Source organism: Hylobates moloch, unplaced genomic scaffold (genome assembly GCF_009828535.3).
Source record: "Hylobates moloch isolate HMO894 unplaced genomic scaffold, HMol_V3 SCAFFOLD_14, whole genome shotgun sequence".
Lineage (NCBI taxonomy): Eukaryota > Metazoa > Chordata > Mammalia > Primates > Hylobatidae > Hylobates > Hylobates moloch.
In genome coordinates this window covers 63,625,336-63,645,569 of record NW_026652289.1, presented here as the reverse complement: position 1 = coordinate 63,645,569, position 20,234 = coordinate 63,625,336, and the positions used below count along the sequence as shown (strand labels likewise).

Genomic DNA, 20,234 nt, shown 5'->3' with positions numbered 1-20,234 from the left:
GCAGGCCAGCTCCTAGCTATCATTCAGACCTCAAATTAGATGTCACCTTTTCTAAGAAGACTTCTCTGACCACTGCTTCCTCAAAGTCTGATGCCACGACATGTAGTATATTTTGTACTACCTCATAAAAGCTTGTCTACTTGCATACATGGTTTGGCACTCAATAAATGTTTGGCGAGTGAAGGAAAGAGTCAGGCATCAGATGTTGTGTGCTGGAGTCCATTTATTCAGGCCCTCAATTGAGAACAGCAAGGAAAGTGCCCTAGAGTGGGGAACCAGTCAGCCCACCTTCCCCAGCACCCCCTCCCTGTGAGTTTGAAGGGAACTGGTGGTCAGGTTGAAGCAGCAGGCACTCTGGCTCCTGAAGTGGCTGGGGCGACAGTGCTGCAGATAGCTGTACACTGACAACAGGGGCAGTCAAGCCTCCCCAAGCAGTCAGTGAGAGCTGCTTCCTGGGAGCAGTGGGACAGATGTGGAGTCTGGAAGTGGGTCAAGTTGCAATCACAAGGCCACTAGTCCTCACTCCTGCAGATGCTTGCTTTTTCTGTGGTTGTTGTGATGTGCTCAGCTAGAGAAATTTCTAATTGATTACAAACCAAATTCCCAGGAGCCGGGCAGATGGTGATCCAAGAGTACAAATCCAGCCCAGGCCAGAGATGGGTAAAGAAGCTGCACTAGGCTGGCCAGGGCATCAGGGAAGGCTTTTTGTCCTGATTGTAAACAGTATCCTGTCTTCTCCCAAACCCTTTGGCCTCTTGCCTGACAGATTCTGGAGGGGTTGGGATAGGGGCAGTGAGTGCATCCTATCCAACCCCACACCCCACTACCCTGACTGTAGTGCCGCTGAGATTGCTCTGGCACCACCTACGGGGCTCTGATTTACTATTTTAAACCAAATACCTTTTCCAAAACCAAAATTCTCCCCGTTTGGACCACTTGTTTTGCTCCAGGGACAGGGTCTGTAACACACAACAGAGATCTGGTGTCTGGAAAAGTTGAACATCTTTAGAAGAGCATAAAGAAAAAAGTAAAAGCCCATCATTTCTGAGTGAGGCCAGCCAGCCCAGCTGGAGAAGGCAACAGGCTGTTGGGGGAGCCAAAGGACCACTTGGCCAGCTTGTCAGACCCTGGGCCAAGCCTTGTATAAGCTCCAAAGTATTGGAAAGAAGGAAAGAAAAAAATCGGGACGTGTTTTTAGTCTTGCTCAGGAGCCCAGAACACGCTCACAACTCCAGGAATCTGCTTTTTTCTGCAAACGGAAAATGTGATCCATGAGAACAAACTTGACTGCTGGAGTGTGTGCCTATGTTGCCCTGCCCTGTAACTTAGGGGGCCAGGACTTAGACCACCCGTGACTGCTTTCCAGAGGCCCCTGTACTCCTCTGAGCAGCTGGCTCACTTTAATAGTTAAAAGACAGGACAGTGGCCTCAGAATCAAAATACAGAATATGCATTTATTGACATCTGCCCTGGGCTACACTGGGTTTCTAGCAAGAACAAAAGCAAATGCAAAGGGAAACATACAAATACAATTAGCAACCTGGTGTAATTGTGGATACCAGGAGATGTTCTTTCCAGACTTGGTAGAAGAACTATGATTACCCTATATTTAATAGCTTAACTTTGAATGTGCACCAGAATTCCAAATTTAGCAAAGAAATAAATAAGTTATTTACATTTCAAGTAAAAGTATTGTATTTTATTTCTTTATTTCACCACAATTTATATGTATGAACTATGATCAAGGCTTGCTTACGTCCTGTGGAGCAAGGCCAAGAAATATGCTTTATATTGGTTATTTGATCTTCAGCATCAGATTATCACTATTGCAGAGGTGGGCAAAACCATGCAAAAAGAAGAGGAAGTATATTTGCATTAATGGCATTAAATGAAGTACAGTTGAAGCTAAAGTTTTACCAGTGGCCAATTTCTTGTGTTTCATTTAAAGAACAGTTTCACAAAGGGGCTTTATTGTGCCATTTTGGGGGCCAAGTGCCAATCAGTATCATGGGACAAAGTAAGTAAAGGCATGAAGAAACAAACAAGCAAATTGCACGAAAACAGATGTGCTTAAATTAACCAAGTGACAGTTTGTGTGTCAGTCTCACAATGGCTGTCACATGAAATGAGGGGAGAAGAGAGTGACGTACCACAAAACTTAGTTGATCAGGGGCTGTTGAGCAACTGTAGGAAATCTCAGAGAGGCCACCACTCCACGCTGGCGCTGGCCACCCCTGCTCGCTCGCTGCTGCCTCCTTGAGGGCACTCTTCCTTGGACAGTGCCTGCAGCAGGGGACCGCGCTGGGGTGCTTTGGAGGTACTGGAAGGCACTCTGGCGACCTACTTGCCTCTCTACACAGTTGAAGGTGAGGGCTACTCCCACATTGCTCTTCATGATTCTGGAGGAGCCATCGGATGTGCCATCAAAGCACCGGCCAAGCGCGATCTCCTTGGCTGTGCGAGGGTCCTGGTCAGTGACAGTGTAGATGCCATAGTTGTGGCCCAGTGGGTCCAAGGGTGCCAGCATGGTGTACTCACTGGTGTCGTTGTTGACTGCAAGTGGCAAGTGGTTGACCAGGTACTCATGCAGCATGGGGTTCACACTGGCTCGACGGCAGCTGCCCTGGGGGATGACCTTCACCAGGGTGCGGTCCACACGGTCCTGATCATAGAGCATCCCACTGCACTTGAACTCCAGACAGGCAGCTGAGACATTGGGCTGGTCCCTGTCCCGAGTGCTCCTCACATCTCGGATTCCATACAGCTTCCCCACTGTCCGCCGATGAGTGCCCCCCATGTTGCGGGATCGCACATTCACTTCCAGTGGCCCCACAATCTTCACCTTGATATAGCAGGCCCTGAATTCCATCGGCTTTGGCCACCATGCCAGATAGTCTTCAGTCCAGCTCATAGGGTCATCTTCGTTGAAGGGAACTGTGTTGTAGTCATATCGATCCCCCTCAATCTGGTAGAACCGGAAGTGGGCTGCACTGGGCGGTGCCTCTTCACATGCCCGGAGGTTCTCAAAGGCATAGATGGGCCCATTGCTCTCCTCAGCTGAGTTGGGCCTTGGCTTGGCCATGCTAATCTGGAAAGCTGTCTTTTTAACCCGTGGATCCTCATGGTCCGTCCGACGGTAGTTGAGCTTGTTGAGATAGGGCTGAGGGACGCCGATTGCATTTGGGTTGAATTTAGGAGAAGACTCCACTGCTTGCAGTTCCTCCCCAGCCAGGCTTGCCAAGACATAGGCAGAGTAGGCATCAGGGGACTGGTCATCACAGAAGGCAGGCACACAGGCCCCATTGGGGCCTGTGATGACACTGTCAAAGCGGCCCCAGACCCTAGGGTTGGACAAGAAGCCAGTTCTAGGCTCCAGGTTAATCACAGAGATCACAACCCCCTGGATCTGCTCACTAGGCAAGAACCTCTCACTCCGGTAGGCCCTCACCTTAACAAAGCACCGCCTGCTTTCAGGAACATCCAGGTTAAAGAGCCTCCTCTCACGAATCTCCATGTTGCCCACCAGAAAGGTTCTGTCTTCTCTTTTGTTCCTCCTTTGATTTTCAAATTTGAAATCCCCTTCCTCCTCCCACAGCCCTGTGTCTGGATTGAGTGACCAGAGTTTCACTGTGGATATGTGCTCTGGCATCTTGACCTGGGTCGAGTCGAGGTGGACCTTCACTTTGCCAGCATTAAGTGGCTCTGAGGTGACCTCATCTCTGAAGTCCACAGAGAACATGCCATACGTCCGAAGGGGGAAAGTGTCTCCTTCGTCATTGATGAAGTTCAGGTCACTCTGGGCAGCTGTGGCTGTGGAAATATTCCGGGGATCCAGGAAGGTCACACTGGCCTTCACTTTTCCTGTGTAGGGCTCCCCATTCTGCCTGTAGAAACTCCTGGATGGAATCTCCAGTTCAGCCATGGGGTCTTCACCAACCACTTCCCCCAGGGGGATGATGTTGGTCTCCATGGCTTCCAAAGTGATGGGCTCTTTCCGACGAAGCATCTTGATTTCATGGAACACGGCACTCCCCTTCTTGTTGAAAGGTAGCACTTTGGTGGTGTTGACAAACTTCTGCAGCCTGTCCACAAATGTGAGCACCAGCCTCTCAGTGTCCTGGGGGACATGGAGGGTGAAAGTGCCCTTGTAGCCAGTCATGCTTACACGGCTATTCCCCATGTACACATGGCCAAAGCGCATGGGCTCCCCATTGTCAGCAGCACTGACACGGCCCCGCACGATGCTCCGAGTTTCCGTACACCGCTGGCAGCTGCACTCCTTGGCCACCTTGGTGGGTAGCGTGTAGCCACTGCACTGGATCTCTCTCTCCTCTGTCTTGGAGATGCCACAGCAGTTCTGCACAGCATCACGGCACCTGATCCCATTATCCTGCTGCCCTACACAGGTCTTGACAGGGCAGCGTCCCACGTCATAGTAGAAGGAGTTGGTGGCATTCTGAAAGCAATCATGGGGCAACCGGATAAGATAGCTCTCAGGAACTGGGTTGCAAGGAGTCTCGTCAGGTGCTGTGGAGGGAAATGGTGTGGAAATTACGATGTAAGTTTACATCCTACACAAAGAGTACCTCAACCTCACCTCTCTACAGTATTCTATGGTTTTCAAAGGACTTGTATATCCATGACTCTCATTCTCACAGAACTCTCTGAGGGAGATGGAACAGCTATTATTGGATTGAGTGACCAGAGTTGAGGAGAAGACTCCACTGCTTGCAGTTCCTCCCCAGCCAGGCTTGCCAAGACATAGGCAGAGTAGGCATCAGGGGACTGGTCATCACAGAAGGCAGGCACACAGGCCCCGTTGGGCACACGGGGAAACAGTTGGTTGATGAGACCACTATAGTGGCGGTTTGTCTCAATGGAGGGGTCTCAAAAATTTATGAAGGTGTTTTGGGTTATCACCAAAATTGGGGATGCTACTGGCATATTGTGGCTAGGGGCCATTGATGTTCTATGTCCCGCAATGCCTGGCACTGTTCTACATAAAGAATCTCTGTGTTCTGAACGACTTTCACATATCCCACCAGACATTCATGTAGGTAGAAAACCTGTTTAAAGTGATCAGAGCTTTGGCCGGATGCAGTGGCTCACATCTGTTATCCCAACAATTTGGGAGGCCAAAGTGGGTGGGTTGCTTGAGCCCAGGAGTTCGAGACCAGCCAGGGCAACATGATGAAACCCTGCCTCTACAAAAAATACAAAAATCAGCTGGGCGTGGTGCACATGCCTGTAGTCCCAGCTACTCGGGAGGCTGAGGTGGGAGGATTGCTTGAGCCTGGAAGGTCAATGCTGCAGTTAGCCATGAATGTGCCACTACCCTCCAGCCTGGGCGACAGAGCAAGACCCTGTCTAAAACAAATTAAAAGATCAGAGCCTAGTATCTTTTACATGGCTTTAACCATATACTGAATTTTTCAAGAATGCAACTACCATATAAATTGAGCTAAGATTATACTTTGTTTAGCTCAGAACAATACCAAGAATTGTTCCTCATCTCAGGAAAATCACGTTTCTACAACACCATTACCTAAGGACTGTGAATGCCAGAATGATACCTCCAACCATCAGCATTTGTAGCAGTCATGTTTATGGTGACCCTGGATTTAAGTGCAAGTGGCTAACTTCTTGGTTTGTCTTCTCGTGTCAATGTGCCAAAGCATTTAGATATGGGAATACACACTATTTTGTATTAAAATTAAAAAAGTTTATCCTTTGTTTTATAGTTAGGACCATGCACATACACATTTGGAAATTATATGTAGTTATCTGTAAATTTAACTTCAGAATAATAAAATAGTATTAAAAATTACTGTAGCAAACAGGGAGCCTTGATGTGATGGGTTGGGACCACTGCTGAGGGCTCCATATCTCTGCCAACGTCCAGAGTACTCTGTGTCTTGTCTGCCCTGAGGTCCGTTGCTCAACTTTTTAAGAGTCTGAAGTAGTCCAGGAGCCTTCCAATACATTCTGTCCTTTTCTGCATTTTGTTTTGTTTAGGCCAAGTACTAAGCTATCTTCCTTGCTACTCATTTTCTAAAGACAGGCCCCTGATTGGTCTTTGGCCTCTAATCTCTCCCCATCCAGTTCTCTTCTTGAAGCCAGCTCTAGATCACCCTTTCTTGCAAAGCCCCCTCAGTTCCCACTTCTATATCTTTACCCATGCTGGCCCCTCAATCTGGAACACGCTCACCTCCACATACACAATCCCTGCCCATTCTTTAAGACCAGGGGTTCTAACCTTGGTTGCAAATTGGAATCACATGGGGAGGTTTTAAACTATGCATGCCCAGGTCACATCTCAGACCAATTAAGTCAGACTCTCTGGAGGTAAGACTGAGGCATCAGTATTTTTTAAAACCCAATCAGGTCATACCGATGGGCAGCCAAAGCTGAGAACCATTATTTAAGCCCCAGCTGGAAAGCTGCTCCCTCAAGTAGCCATCCATGGTCACTCCCACCTGGGAGGTATCTACCATCTATTAGAGTTCACAGCTCCTTATATCCTATTTTAGCTGCATTTTTCTTTTCTTCTTCTTTTTTTTTGAGACAGTCTTGCTCTGTTTCCCAGGCTGGAGTGCAGTGGCGTGAACTCGGCTCACTGCAACCTCTGCCTCCTGGGTTCAAGCGATTCTACTACCTCAGCCTCCTGAGTAGCTGGGATTACAGGCACATGCCACCATGCCTGGCTAATTTTTGTATTTTTAGTAGACGCAGGATTTCACCATGTTGTCCAGGCTGGTCTCGAACTCCAAACCTCAGGTGATCCATCCACCTTGGCCTCCCAAAGTGCTAGGATTACAGGTGTGAGCCGCCACACCTGGCCTTAGCTGCATTTTTCTATCTTGTTTGTCTCTTATTTACATGTCTTCACTCCTCCTCAAATGATGGCTCCATGGTGGTAGGATTCAGATCTGTACCATCGTTATGTCCTAGAGGTCCTGGCACTGTGCACAGTACAGAAAAACCTGAGCTTGGCCAGGCACGGTGGTTCACGCATGTAATCCCAGCACTTCGGGAGGCCGAAAGGGGTGGATCACTGGAGGTCAGGAGTTCAAGACCAGCCTGGCCCACATGGCGAAACACCATCTCTACTAAAAATATAAAAATTAGCCAGGCGTGGTGGTACACGCCTGTAATCCCAGCTATTCAGGAGGCTGAGGCAGAATCACTTGAACCCGGGAGGCAGAGGTTGCAGTGAGCTGAGATGGTGCCACTGCACTCCAGCCTGGGTGACAGAGTGAGACTCCATCTCAAAAAAAAAAAAAAAAAAAAAAGAAAAGAAAAGAAAAAAGAAAAGCCTTAGCTTTTACTGCATAGTTATGCACACCGGGGTGCTCAGCCAGCCCTGTTGCAGACCCAGGGCCCCCAAGGACCCAGACAGGCTTACCTATGACAATCAGCTGGGCAACCTTGGACTTCACAGCCCCAGCATCACTCTGGGCCTTGCAAAAGTACTCCCCAGCCTGGTCCTGCTGCAGTTTCCTCAGCACCAGCTTGCTCTCATGCTTGTAGAGGGAAGGATCCAGCAATGTGTCATTATGATACCTGCAAGGGATGGAGAGGTGGAACCTGAATGGGCAGTGGGAGGGCAGGTATTCCTGGAAAAGTGCCAGGAGCAGGCAGCCAAGAAGACAGATGATGAGTGGGTTCCCACAAATGTCAATATCACCTTTGACTTGGCTCATCCAAGAGCACTAATTGGCCTGGGAAACAAGGAGCTTGGTTCTAAGTCCCAGTCCTACCATGTACCTGGCTGGGGATGCTTGGACAACCTCCCCCGCTCCATCCCACCGATCTGTGCTTCAGCTTTCTGGTCTATAAAATGTCAGCAATGACTTCTAGCTGACTTCACAGGATTGTTGGATGGGTCAAATAAGACAGTGGCTATAAAATGTTTGTGAAGGATAAAGGACTCACAGCCATAAGGGATTCTGCCCTTGTTTGCATTTTTTTTTTTTTTTTTGAGACAGAGTCTTGCTCTGTCACCTAGGCTAGAGTACAGTGGCACGATCTTGACTCACTACAACCGCCACCTCCCAGGTTCAAGCGATTCTCCTGCCTTAGCCTCCCGAGTAGCTGGGATTACAGGCATGTGCCGCCACACCCAGCTAATTTTTGTATTTTTAGTAGATATGGGGTTTCACCATGTTGGCCAGGCTGGTCTCGAACTCCTGACCTTAAGTGACCCACCCTCCTCGGCCTCCCAACGTGCTGGAATTACAGGCATGAGCCACCATGCCTGGCCCCTTGTTTGCTTTTATTGGGAAAAGCAGGACCTAGGATCTTTGTTCTGTGTCCTGATGATATACAAGTCTAGACCCCCAAGACCAGAGATGCTCCAGGGGACCCCAGCTTTTTTTTTTTTTTTTAGACAAGGTCACACACTGTCACCCAGGCTGGAGTGCAGTGGCGTGATCACAGCTCACTGCAACCTCTGCCTCCTGGACTCAAGTGATCCTCCTACCTCATCCTCCCAAGTAGCTGGTACTAGAAACACAAGCCTGCACATCTGGCTAATTTTTTACATTTTTTATAGAGACAGGGCTTTACCATGTTGTCCAGGCTGGTCTAGAGCTCCTGGGCTCAAGCAATCCACCTGCCACAGCCTCCCGAAGTGCTGGGATTACAGGCATGAGCCACTGTGCCTGGCCAAAGGGTTCCCCCAGCTTTGAGGGTACAATGAGAGAGCTTGCTGGTTGTCTGGCTCCCAACCCCATGGCTCCCATTTGTAAGTCCCAACATCCGGGCTCTGTACCACTGCCTTACTTGTAACTTTATTCTGTTGGTTATTGTTCTCATTAATAAGTCCAGACCCAATGCAAGAAGCTCTGGTTTTCAAGAGGAGAATCGGGCAGGGTAGCTAGCAGAATACGCACCAAAAATACTTGTCCGGACTGGGCTTCCCTGTGGCCTTACAGCACAGGGACACACTCTGCCCGGCTCTCCGTGCTTTTGTCTCAGGGTTCATCACCATGTATGGAGTCTCTGGGACAGAAGATGAGAAATAGCATTTTGGGTTTGTGTGTGTGTGTGACAGGTTCTACAGAGCCTTGCTCCCTCAGGGTCTTTGATGGTGTGAAAATTGTAAGGCTTCACCCCTACCCCCAGCCCATCTCCATTGGTCCTAAGGGAATTGGTTCAGAGTGGAGTCTATCCGTCCACACCCCCCATCCTGGGACCTCTCCCATGGCCTGTCAAGCAGCATCTGGGTGGGTCAGTGGTGAAACAAGGGGACCTTGTGTCAGCCAAGATTCCTAGGCACTACCATTGAGACAGAACTGACTGTTCTGAATAGTGCAATATTCATGTTCTGCTGCCCCTGGCAGAATTTTCTGGCCATCCTGCACCATTTCTGAACTTCCCAAGCCTTTCTCTCTGTGACCTCCAAACCTCACACTATATTGTATTGACTGTTAATAAGGTGGCCAGGGAAGACCTCATATATTTGAGGGAGCAAGCCACGCCAATATCTATGGGAAGAACATTCTGAACAGAATACATGCAGCAAGCACAAAGGACCTGAGGCAGGAGTGTGCCTGTGTGTTTGAGGAGCAGATAGGAGCCCACTGCAGTTGGAGTAGAGTGATTTGGTGTGGAGCGAGTAACAGGAGAGGAGAGCAGAGAAGAAGTGGAGGGCCAGATAATACAGGGCCATGCGGGCCATGGTAAGGATTTGGAGTTTTACTCCAAGTTAGCTGGGAAGCCAGCTTTTAGCACTATAATCCCTTTATTTAAAAATCTGGACCTTCTCACCAGCCCTACCCCAGAGAATTTAGTTACCTGCCCTCACAAACTCTGCCTTGATGGTGGCTGCCTTCAGTCTAGTCTTGGGCATTGTGCGTACAATGGGGGCAAACTTGACCTTTGTGATCTTCAGGATGCTTTTGCCATCAGGGCACAAGCCAGGGATTCGGAATCTCCCATCACTGTCTGTCCGGGTCAGCAGCTTCGGCGTCTTGGTCAGCAGGTAGACAGTGGCCCCTGAGGCTGGGGCACCTCCAGGAAGGGAGACAGCCCCATGAAGCATGAAGTCCTGGCACATGCAGGCATCACAGTCAGCATTCACCTGGCCCATTGGGCAGGTCAGGTCACAGGCTGTGGGACAAGGGGCCATATCAGCAGGGATTCTATGGATTCTGGCATTCCTTCAGCCACATCACTGATCACTTCCTCTCCTCCTTGGCCTTTGCTACCCCCCCTTATCAGCCTGCATGACTAACTCCTACTCATCCTTTAAAACTTACCCCAAGGCCAGGCATGGTGGCTCATACCTGTAATCCCAGGACTTTGGGAGGCCAAGGTGGGTGGCTCACCTGAGGTCAGGAGTTTGAGACCAGCCTGGCCAACATGGTGAAACCTCGTCTCTACAAAAAATACAAAAATTAGCTGGGCATGGTGACACACACCTGTAATCCCAGCTACTAGGGAGGCTGAGAAAGTAGAATCGCTTAAACCCAGGAGGCGGAGGCTGGAGTAAGCCAAGATTGCGCCATTGCACTCCAGCCTGGGCAATGGAGCAAGACTCTGTCTCAAAACAACAACAACAACAACAACAAAAACTTAGCCCAAAACACCTCCTCTAGGAAGCGCTCCTGGATTCCCCCAGGCTATGATAATTGACCCTGCCCTGTGTTCCTATATTATCCTGTATATCTCTCATTAGGACACATAATAGATGCTCAGTTAATACATGGTGAGTAAGTAAATGAAGGAATCCATCAGTCTCAAACTGACCCTCTAACTCCCCGCTCATTCTTCAGCCTCACCCACCACACCCTGCCCAGTGCCAGGAGGGAGAGTGGTACCTGTACAGTCCTGGCCCATGCAGTGCTGACCCTCTTCGGTGGCCTCACTGCACAGCGACACCGTCTCTGCCAAGCAAGTGCGTGTGCGAGTCTGGACCCCAGTCTGACCACAGGCAGCTGAGCACTTGCTCCAGGGAGACCATGGGCTCCAGATGCCCTCTGTGTCTCGGCGCAGGGATCCTGCAAAGTGAGATCAGCAGACGGTCTGATTTCCCTCTTGAGGGGACTCTGTCAGGAAATCTGACCCTGAGGCTGTTTCTTCTCTGGTAAAGACAAGGTTTCCATTTATGTCATAGATGTCACTGATATTTATATTTACTGCAATGATTTTTCCAACAGATGGAAGTCAAAATTCTTGAGGAAGTGAGGTCTCTAATTTGCACAGAGGCACCATATGGGCTAGGGGTGGCCCTGAGCGGTGCTTGTTGGCCAAGCACTGGGACTTTGATATGCTGTCCTAGGATATGCAGGGATAGCACCATCTTTCTTCTTCACCAGTGTGGAAACAGCCACATGCTCCTATGGAAGGACTCCCTGGGAAGTCAGGGACCCCTGGGAAGTCGGGGCCTGCAACATGCAACGACTTGGACAAGAAGTCCCTTTCTGCCCACCTTCCTCACCTCCGGCCTGAGGCCTGTGTACAAGAATGGGGTCTTCACACCTTGCTCAGATCAGCCTGAGCTCCCACCCCAGATGACCACCCACCCTGAGCTCTCACCCCAGATGACCACCACTGGCGTCTGGGCCTGGGGGATCTTGTGGCACCCTAAGGGAGAAGATCCCCATCCAAGAAGGGAGCAGGCCTGCTCCCCGTAACATCTGTATTATCCATGGTGGGAGGGGATATAAATGCATAGACTCTGCAAACACGGACATGGTTCAACCCCAGCTCTGCCTTATCAGCTATGGAATCGTGAGAAGTTACCTAGATTCTCTGAACCTCGTGTAACTTGTCAAGATGGAGATCTCTCAAAGGTCAGTTGTAAAGGTTGAATAATGTGGATAACTAGCACAGTATCTGGCACATAGGAACAAGAATAGAAACTAACACTCAGTGAGCATTTACTTGGGTTAAGCCTCTGCATTCATACCATTTAATCCTCATTAAAAACCCCTATGAAGACTTACTATTACCCAGGTGTCACATATGAGAAACCTGAGACAAAGAGAATTTCAGAAAATTTGTCTAGGGGACACGTCATATTGCAGGCTCAGAATTCAAACCCAAGCAGCCCCACTTCAGAGCCTGTGGTCTTCACCATGGTGCCACTCAAACACAATAAAATAGGTTGAATAGAGAGTACCCATAAACACAAAACACGATTGGGAAGGTTCTGGCACTAATGGCACTACTTGGTTATTATCAGAGAGTCCAAGCACACGCATGTGTGTGATGCTGAGAGTTCTGGTGGCCAGAGGCAGGTTCCCCCTCTCCCTGAGTCGAGGCTAGTGGGAAGTAGCGGGTGGGGGTGGAGGTGTTCTGGCTTACCTGGTGGGCAGAGGAAGCGTACGGTGTAATTAGAGCAGTTCTGGCCAGGCCGCTGCTCCCTGTTGAGGCACCAGAAACCCTCACGGGGACTACCATGGACCACCTGGCCAGTGCTGCCCGCAGGTGTCCAGTCAGTGGTCCGAGCCTCTAGCCGCAGGGGACGGGCACATACACGGTCCCCATAGTAGAAGCGAATGGCGTCCAGCCGCTCATAGTCGCCCTTCCCGCCTGGGTAGTCAATGTTGAACCATGTTGTCCACTCACCAGGGCCTGAGAGACATAGCCAAATTGTGGAGGAGCTGTGATCCTGGTGCGCTCCAGTTCTCCTTTCCCTCTCACCCACCCCCAGCTGGCCTCAGGCCCTGTCACATTTGTCTCTCCAGTATCTCTCCGATCCCCTCTTACACCTGCCACTGCTGAGGCCTCCATTCAAGCTCTCATCAGCCTGGCTGAACCATGTCAGTCACTTTCTACATCAAGGCTCCTCCTCAATGCCATTCACACCCATCCCCAACCCTGCAGTCAGGGTAAGCTTTCTTCATGTGGCTCAAGCCACATCACCTCCAGCTGTAAGATCCTCTAGCTAGGCATTCAGGGTGCTGGTGAGCTGTCCCCAACCATCTCTCCATACTCATCTATCTCCCCACTCCCTTCCCACCAGCCTGTGCTCTGGCCCCAGCAAGCTCCACAGCATTCCTGAAAGGTATCAGGCAGATTCCTGATTCTGAGCTGTCTTATATACTAAGTTCCTCGGCTGGACAGAGATGGAGGCCAAATGCTTGTAAAAGTGGGTTTCCATGGAACCCTGACATCATGCCCTGGCTTCAGAGATCCACTTAGGAAGCTCGTTAAAGGCTGCCCCTCCAGCCCCTCCCTGCTTCAGCCACAACTCACTCTCCAGGGTGTCGGCAGGCTTGGCAAAGATGCTGGGGTTCCTCTTCCCAGGCTGGACTCTTCTTACCGACTGGGTGAGCATCGTCTGTCTCCCTGAGGGCCAGGAGGAGAAGCTAAGTGAGAGGCCAGGACTGGAAGTTACAGCATTCCTCAAGATGCAGGGAAACAGTGTGAGGTAGTGGATGGAGCATGAGCACCGGGCATGGGTTCAAACCTCGCTCTGCTACTTACTGCTGTGCAATCTCAGAAAAGTTTTACTCCTCTGAGCCTGTTTCCCCATAAAATAGGAATGCACTAATAATTGCTGCATCCTAGGGTCCTGGTGCATTATTCAGGTGATAATGAATGTAAAGAGACCTGGCTTGTAGTGCACACTCAATGAATGGTAGCTCCCTTTTCACTCTTGTTCTAGAAATGGATTATCAGATGCTCCTGAGCAGCCAGTGGCCTGGGACTTCTGCTTTCGTGTCTGCACCTAACCTTCTTGGCAAAATGGAGCTTTGTTTTCCTCATCTGTAAAATGGAGATATTAATTCCCACCTCGCAGGGTGATTCAGTTGGCATGAGGATTCCATGAGCTAGAACGTAAAAGCCTCTGAAGTATATGCAGATTGACAGTGTGAGCTCCTGAGGCTCTGCCACTTTCTAACTGTGTGACTTTGGGCAAGTTACTTAACCCACCTGACCCCATGTTCTCTCATCATAAAATAAGGATAATAATAGCTCCTGCCTTAGAGGATTGTGAGGATTAAATAAGCTCATTCATAAAATCCACTTAGAACACCTAGCACATAATGCATGCTGAATAAGTGTTAGCAACTTCTTTTAGCTCAACGCCACAATAGATGGCCATTTACTTTCCCTTGGGAGTCCATTCTCCCATAAAAGACTCCTATGGCCTAATTGGGGCAGTGGTCCTCAATTTTCCATACGAGGCTGGCAGGGACTGCCTGAGGATGGGTACAGGGTCCTCGGGCCACAAGCAGTTCCAGCTGTACCCTACCTGAGGCTGGGTTGGGGTCTCCAGAATGGGAAGGAGAATGCAGAGCAGAGGGCTGCAGAAGCTTTGACAGGCAATTAACGCTTACTCCAGGAGCCAAATCAGAATTCTCTATGCTGCTTAATTGGGGTGATAGGAGCTCTTTTAATCAACCTAATCTGATCTCCCCTCAGATGGTTGAATGTTAATCTTCACAAGCAGCAGCTGTCAGGGTGGAAAGAGCAAGGCAGAAGGCAGGCACACACAGGGGTTGGCTCCAGGCTGAGACAGCCTTTGTTCCTGCATTTGTAGCCACAAATACTGCAAGGCATACAGCTTTAAAGGAGGGTTTTGAGCTTCTTTTTTTTTTTTTTTTTTTTTTTTTTTTTGCTTTACCTGAGTATGTGCTTAGAAATCAGGAGAGGAAGTGGAGGAGGTGGGAGAGAGTGTGCAGGGGAGGGCTGACGCTTAGATGCCTTGGGAAGTCTTCTGTTCCACTAGAAAAATTCTTTCTACCAGTTCCTTCCAGAGCTCAGTATCTCCAGAGGATGCAGTCAGAGGGCAAGGAGACCGGAAGGGGTTCTGGTGTGTCTGTGAAATTTGGCAGCAGGGTCTAAATGAAATTGAGCTTTGGGCCAAAAGAATTTTCATAAAACTAAAAACAGACCAAACCCCAAACCTGCTTCTGAGATTTCACTGATCCCCTGTGATTCCCTATTACTTTGGCTGCCAGGAAGCTCAGAGCTCAATTTAGTACTCGGGGGCTAAAAATAACCCTCTTATCTTTTTTTCCTCCCTCTGAATGACTGCTCATCCCTCTTCTCATATAAAGGTTCTGTTTTGTGAGTTTTAATAATGGGAACAATCTCAAGTTTTGGAGAAAAACAAACAGGGTATAAATTATGAATAAATCCATAAAGTGGCCTCAGTTTCTTAAGGCCTTGCTGTGTCTTGAGGCAGATACATAGTTCAGTCCCAGACCAGACACGACCTCACTGTGGCAAGTGGAAGATTTGGGAGCCAGCAGATACTTAGCCTATACCCAACACAGATGTGACTTCCAGGACCAGGAAGGAGAACACCCAGGCCTTGGTCCCCACCATCTTTCCCCCAAGCCCCGTGGGAACGTGGCAAGAGGTAGGTGAGGATGCTTCACAGAGTCGCTGACTCTGGAATGCGGTCCCCTGGGAAGTTTCTCAGATCCAGTGACCTGTAAAGAAACAAAGCTTGTCAGGTTTCATATTTCTGAATCATCGCTTATGGCTCAAGCAGAAATACTTCTTGACCTGTCAAGGAGGGAAAGGTGGACAGAATGATATGAGAGTGACATCTGCCTGAGTTGTGAAACCAGGTAGCTTGGGAGGTGCAGAGGCTCAGAATCTGAGTTCAAATGAGGCAGACTAGGTTCCATCCCTGGGGGTAGGCTCCAGGGCCCCACATGGAGATGGGGCACAAGGACAAGCAGGGGCGAGGAGGTTCCTTGCCAATGAGGAGAGTCCAGGGCTCACCCCCAGCAGCCTCTTGGTGACTCATTAGTCACTTCTAAGACCCAGGCCTGAGGGGCATTTGTTTTGCCATCCTTTGATGGAGTTCACACTCTCGCACAGGCGGGTACATATTAAGGCCATGAAGACTTGGCTCCGACTCCACTGGTCTCTCATAAGGCAGGCTGGCTGGAGGTTGCAGATGCCTCGGACATACCACCTCCGTGAACACATTCCCAGATGTGCACGGGCTGCAGCTGGAGCACATTTCTGGCCTTTTTGTTTGGGGCCTGACTGGGAGTTACACAGCCAGGAGCCAGCTGACGGAAAGCAGAGGGGATGCACTGTGAGAGGCCAGGGCTCCCCAGTAACTGCTGAGCGTGGGTGAGGAACTGCAAGGGTCAGGAGAGGAAAGCAGGCCTGGGACAAGGGCAAGGAACCATGGGGCGTGCGTGGCCCAGGCCGCAGCTGAGCAGAACATTTTTATGTCTCCCCAGAGCTCCGGCCAGCCCAGAATCTGACTCGTTTCTGGGGATTCAAAAGTGGTTCCCTTCAACATCCTAAGTCCAGGGTGTGGTAGGAAAGGGAAGAGTCCTCCTCTCTAAAAAATACACATATCTGAAAACACTTGGATATTCCAGGGGAAGAACAAACCAGTCCCATGCTGCAGACCTTCTAGCTCTAAAAACACTAGCCCCACCACTACCTGTTTCTCAGATGAGGGAGCAGAGTCACCAGGACGTCCCAAAGTCCTCCACATTGTGTGTATCACTCTGGGCTCCAAGCAGGGAGCTGAGCAGTCTGCTGGTCTGCACCGCATTCAGCCTGAGCCTGAGCCTGCTCCAGGGATGTCTGGAGGCTGAGGTGGCCTGAGACACCTTGTGGAAAAACCATTTCCCATCTGGCAGCCCACAGAGGTTTCTCAGCATCCCCGCCGTTTCCTCAGCATATGCCCTGATGGTTAGGCTCGCCATCCCACGCTCCTCAGAACACTTGGACAAAGCAGACTGGCTGACCGCAGGGAATAAAGCAGGGCACCCAGAGGTATGGAAACCCTAAGTGGGACCATCTGGGGGTTCCTGTCCTCAGGTGGGGGAGGGAGAGGACTTTGGGCCAATGGGGGAAAGCAGATTCCCAAAGCAGAAAGGGAGTCTTCTCTGTGGGGGATGAAGGATCAGGCAGCAAAAAGTCGGGGGAGGTGGGGAGAAGGGAATGGGGTAGTCGGGGGAGGGCAGGAGCAGTTGAGTCCAGCAGTGGGGTGCAGGGATGTGGTGAGGGGAATAGGAGTGGAGCTCACCGTGTCTTGAGCAGGACTCCTTAGCTGGGGGTCCAAGCCTTCGCCTCTCCAGCAGTCCAGTGCCGGCCTTATATAGCACAGCTGGTGGCTCAGCCTGTGGCAGCCAGCCAGGGGAAGCAGCAGCGAAACCAGATCTGAGCATGAGCCTCCCTCTCCCCTCCCCATGTCCCCTTGCAGCTCACAGAAGCCAGGATTTTATGTCTAGATACTAAGGAGGAGATGCCGCAGGACCTGGTGATGGGCCAGGTGGGCAGCGGCCTGGGGTATCACAGTCCAGAGCAGAGAGAGGGGTCAGGAGGTGGGCTGGGCACTGGAAACAGCCCTGGGAAGGGGCTGCGGGGAATTCTATATCTGGGCAGCATTTCATGGCCCAGGGGATGATGTGCTCTTACCTAAGCCTAGCTTGCTGCTGCCCCACATTCTCCTGGCCCTGGCTCGCCCACACAGAGAAAAGACTTTGCTGGTCTTAGCACATACTCCAAACACTCTTAGGCACATAGGCCACCTTGGCCTCTCAGCTGGGTGTGTCTGGTCTGAGTTGGGCAACTACTCAGCTTCTCTGACTTCTGAGGGAACACTCAGGGAACCTCAGAAGGGATGAGGGACAAAAGAATTGTGGGGCATAGGTTGTCAGCTGGTGAGAACAGTTCTTCCTTTCTCCCCCCCACTTCCATCTGAGTGCCTGCTGGTACCCACTGAGACCCCAGAGCTCTAGCATGTGGACTCTTCTGAGACCCTGATGCTCATATATGTGCATGCGTGTGAGTACGTATCTGCCTTCAGGTATAGGCATCCACCAGCATGTGAACAGCCAGTCTTACCCATAGGGGGCGTATGCAGCTGCATATGCTTTAGGGCTTCACACCCCCACTCCCCGCCCCTGGCCCCAGCATGAGGTTATCTGTTTGCACAGACACTGGTTCTCTAATTTTAGCATGTGTTAGAATCACCTGGAGGGCGGTTAAAGCAGATTTCTGGACCCCACACCCAGAGTTTCTGATTCAGTGGGGCCTGAGACTTTGCATTTCTAACAAGTTCCCAGATGATATTGATGCTGTTGGTTCATGGATCACATTTTGAGATTGACTGGTCACAGTGATAGAGCCCCAGTTGAAGGGAGAAGATGAAGAGCGAGTGTACTAAGGACCACAGTGGGAGCTTCCCAGGTCCTGCCTCATGTAGCAGGCTCATCTAGCCTGGGCTGGGCTTCCTGCCTCATGCCGGCAACTGGAAATGGAGGCCTGGTCCTGTGGCCGTCCACACCAGGGTCAGCTCACTCTCTCCACATACCTTTACCAAGCTCTTATTCCCAGGCTCTAGACCGGGCACTGGGAAGGCACAAGAAAAGAGATGTATCCTTGCACTCGGAGGAAAGAGCCTCACATGGAAATGATCCCATGGTACAACAGTGCATACCCGCATGCCAGAGAGCGCCGTGTGTGTGTGTTTATGCCTTTTCCTGTGTGTATGTGTCTTTCCGTGTGTGTGTGTATGTGTGCGTAAGAGCTGTTTTCTCTGAGTATTGCCTTTGACAAGATATACTGGGAGGCTGGGTGCAGTGGCTCACGCCTGTAATCCCAACACTGTGGGAGACAGGGGCAGGTGGACCACTTGAGGTCAGGAGTTCAAGACTGGCCTGGCCAACATAGTGAAACCCGTCTCTACTAAAAACAGAAAAACTAGCCAGGCATAGTGGAGTGTGCCTGTAATCCCAGCTACTCGGGAGACTGAGGCAGGACAGTGGCTTGAACCCAGGAGGCAGAGGTTGCAGCGAGTCAAGATCGTGCCATTGCACTCCAGCCTGGGTGACAGAGTGAGACTTGGTCTAAAAGAAAAAAAAGAAAAAAATCTGCTGGAGAAGAGAGTGGGGATGGAGAAAGGACGCAGAGCAGCAATGGTTCCCAAGTAGACCTGGGGCACAGATCTGATTTGCTTTATCTCCTGGAGCCCCGTCTCCCTCCCGGCCACCAGCCCTTGGTTCATAAGCCCTGTAGTTGGCCCCAGCCTGATCCAACTTGTTAGAGCCAAGCCATGACTCAGTTTCAGCCATGGCTTTGACTACAGACGTCTGAACTGAGTGAACCCCATGTGAAATCTGATGGCCTAAGGAATAGACAGACAGACAGAGGCTGAGCCACAATCCCCAGATCAAAGGGCAGGAGAAAAATAGAAATTTGGAATTCAGAAGCCTAGTCCTGGCTGTTGCTGATTCTGATATGTGACCACGAACTAGCAAGAACCCAAGTAACCTTGGGCCTCAGGTGTGCAACAGGAGTTGGACTGAGTGAGTTTGCAGGCCCCTGCCAGCTCTGAGATTGCAAGGTTTGAGATATACAGATGCTCTTTGACTTATAGTAATGTCCCAATAAACCCACTGTAAGTTGAAAATATCATAAGTAAAAAAATACGCTTAATGCACCTAACCTACTGAACATCAGAACTTAGCCTAGCCTTCCTTAAATATGTTCAGAACACTTACATTAGCCTACATTAGCCTACAGTTGGACAAAATAATCTAACAAAAAGCCTATTTTACCATAAAGTATTGAATATCTCATGTGATACATTGAATACTGTACTGAAAGTGAAAAACACAATGGTTGTACAGGAAAGTAGTTTCTACTGAATTTGTGTCACATTTGCACCATCATAAAGTCGGAAAATTGTAACTTGAATCATCCTAAGTTGGGGACCATCTGTACTGACAGTAAACAGAGCTGGGAGGAGAGAGTGGAGGGAACGACTGCTCCTAGGTGTCTGGCAGAAGTCAGAGAAGCCAGTGTGGAGTCAAGGTCAGGAGGAAGGCCAGAGAAGCAGATATGACCACCAAGGCTGGATAAGGACAGCAAGAGAGATACACAGGAAAGGAAGGTAGTGGGAGGTAAACCAGAGTTCAAGGTCAGGGTAATCAGCTGCTCTCCAAGGCCTTCATTCTGTGGAATGCCAGGGTGGGTGACAGAGGCCTCCCCAGCCTCCCAGTCACCTCCATCTCTTTCTGTAGTGGGAGGCAGGGTACCCTATGGGTGAGGATTGGGCAAAGTGGAGTGTTTTAGGCCAGGATTCCTGCCTGGGTCTCCTCATTCAGCCCAGCACTCACACTGAGGCCCTCACTTACCTAGCCCCAAGTGGCCAGTGCGTGTTAATATGGTAAGTACAGGGCTGAGGGCTGGGTTCCAATTCCACCGTGCCATTTCTGTCCACCTGTCTCATATCTTGCCTCCTCCCATACTCCCATCGGAGTCCTTTCCTGTCTCCAAGTAGGAATGAG

At 50.2% G+C, this 20,234-nt stretch overlaps 1 protein-coding gene across 2 annotated transcripts in view; it reads right to left on the bottom strand.

Annotated features, from left to right (window-relative positions):
* Positions 1-206: 206 nt before the first annotated feature.
* The window catches only part of CILP (cartilage intermediate layer protein), a 195,402-nt gene continuing 175,374 nt past the window's right edge, over positions 207-20,234 (bottom strand). Inside the window, exons 1-8 of one of the 2 annotated variants that reach the window (XM_032175146.2) lie at positions 15,228-19,701; positions 13,207-13,299; positions 12,313-12,582; positions 10,824-11,003; positions 9,799-10,113; positions 8,895-9,003; positions 7,406-7,563; positions 207-4,527 (exon numbers count right to left, since the gene is read on the bottom strand). In XM_032175146.2, coding sequence (XP_032031037.1) covers positions 2,159-4,527; positions 7,406-7,563; positions 8,895-9,003; positions 9,799-10,113; positions 10,824-11,003; positions 12,313-12,582; positions 13,207-13,299; positions 15,228-15,288 — 3,555 coding nt within the window. In that variant the 5' untranslated portion in view covers positions 15,289-19,701 and the 3' untranslated portion in view covers positions 207-2,158. Of the gene's footprint in view, positions 4,528-7,405; positions 7,564-8,894; positions 9,004-9,798; positions 10,114-10,823; positions 11,004-12,312; positions 12,583-13,206; positions 13,300-15,227; positions 19,702-20,234 lie in introns of those variants that run through there. The other variant, XM_032175147.2, reaches the window with a different exon arrangement.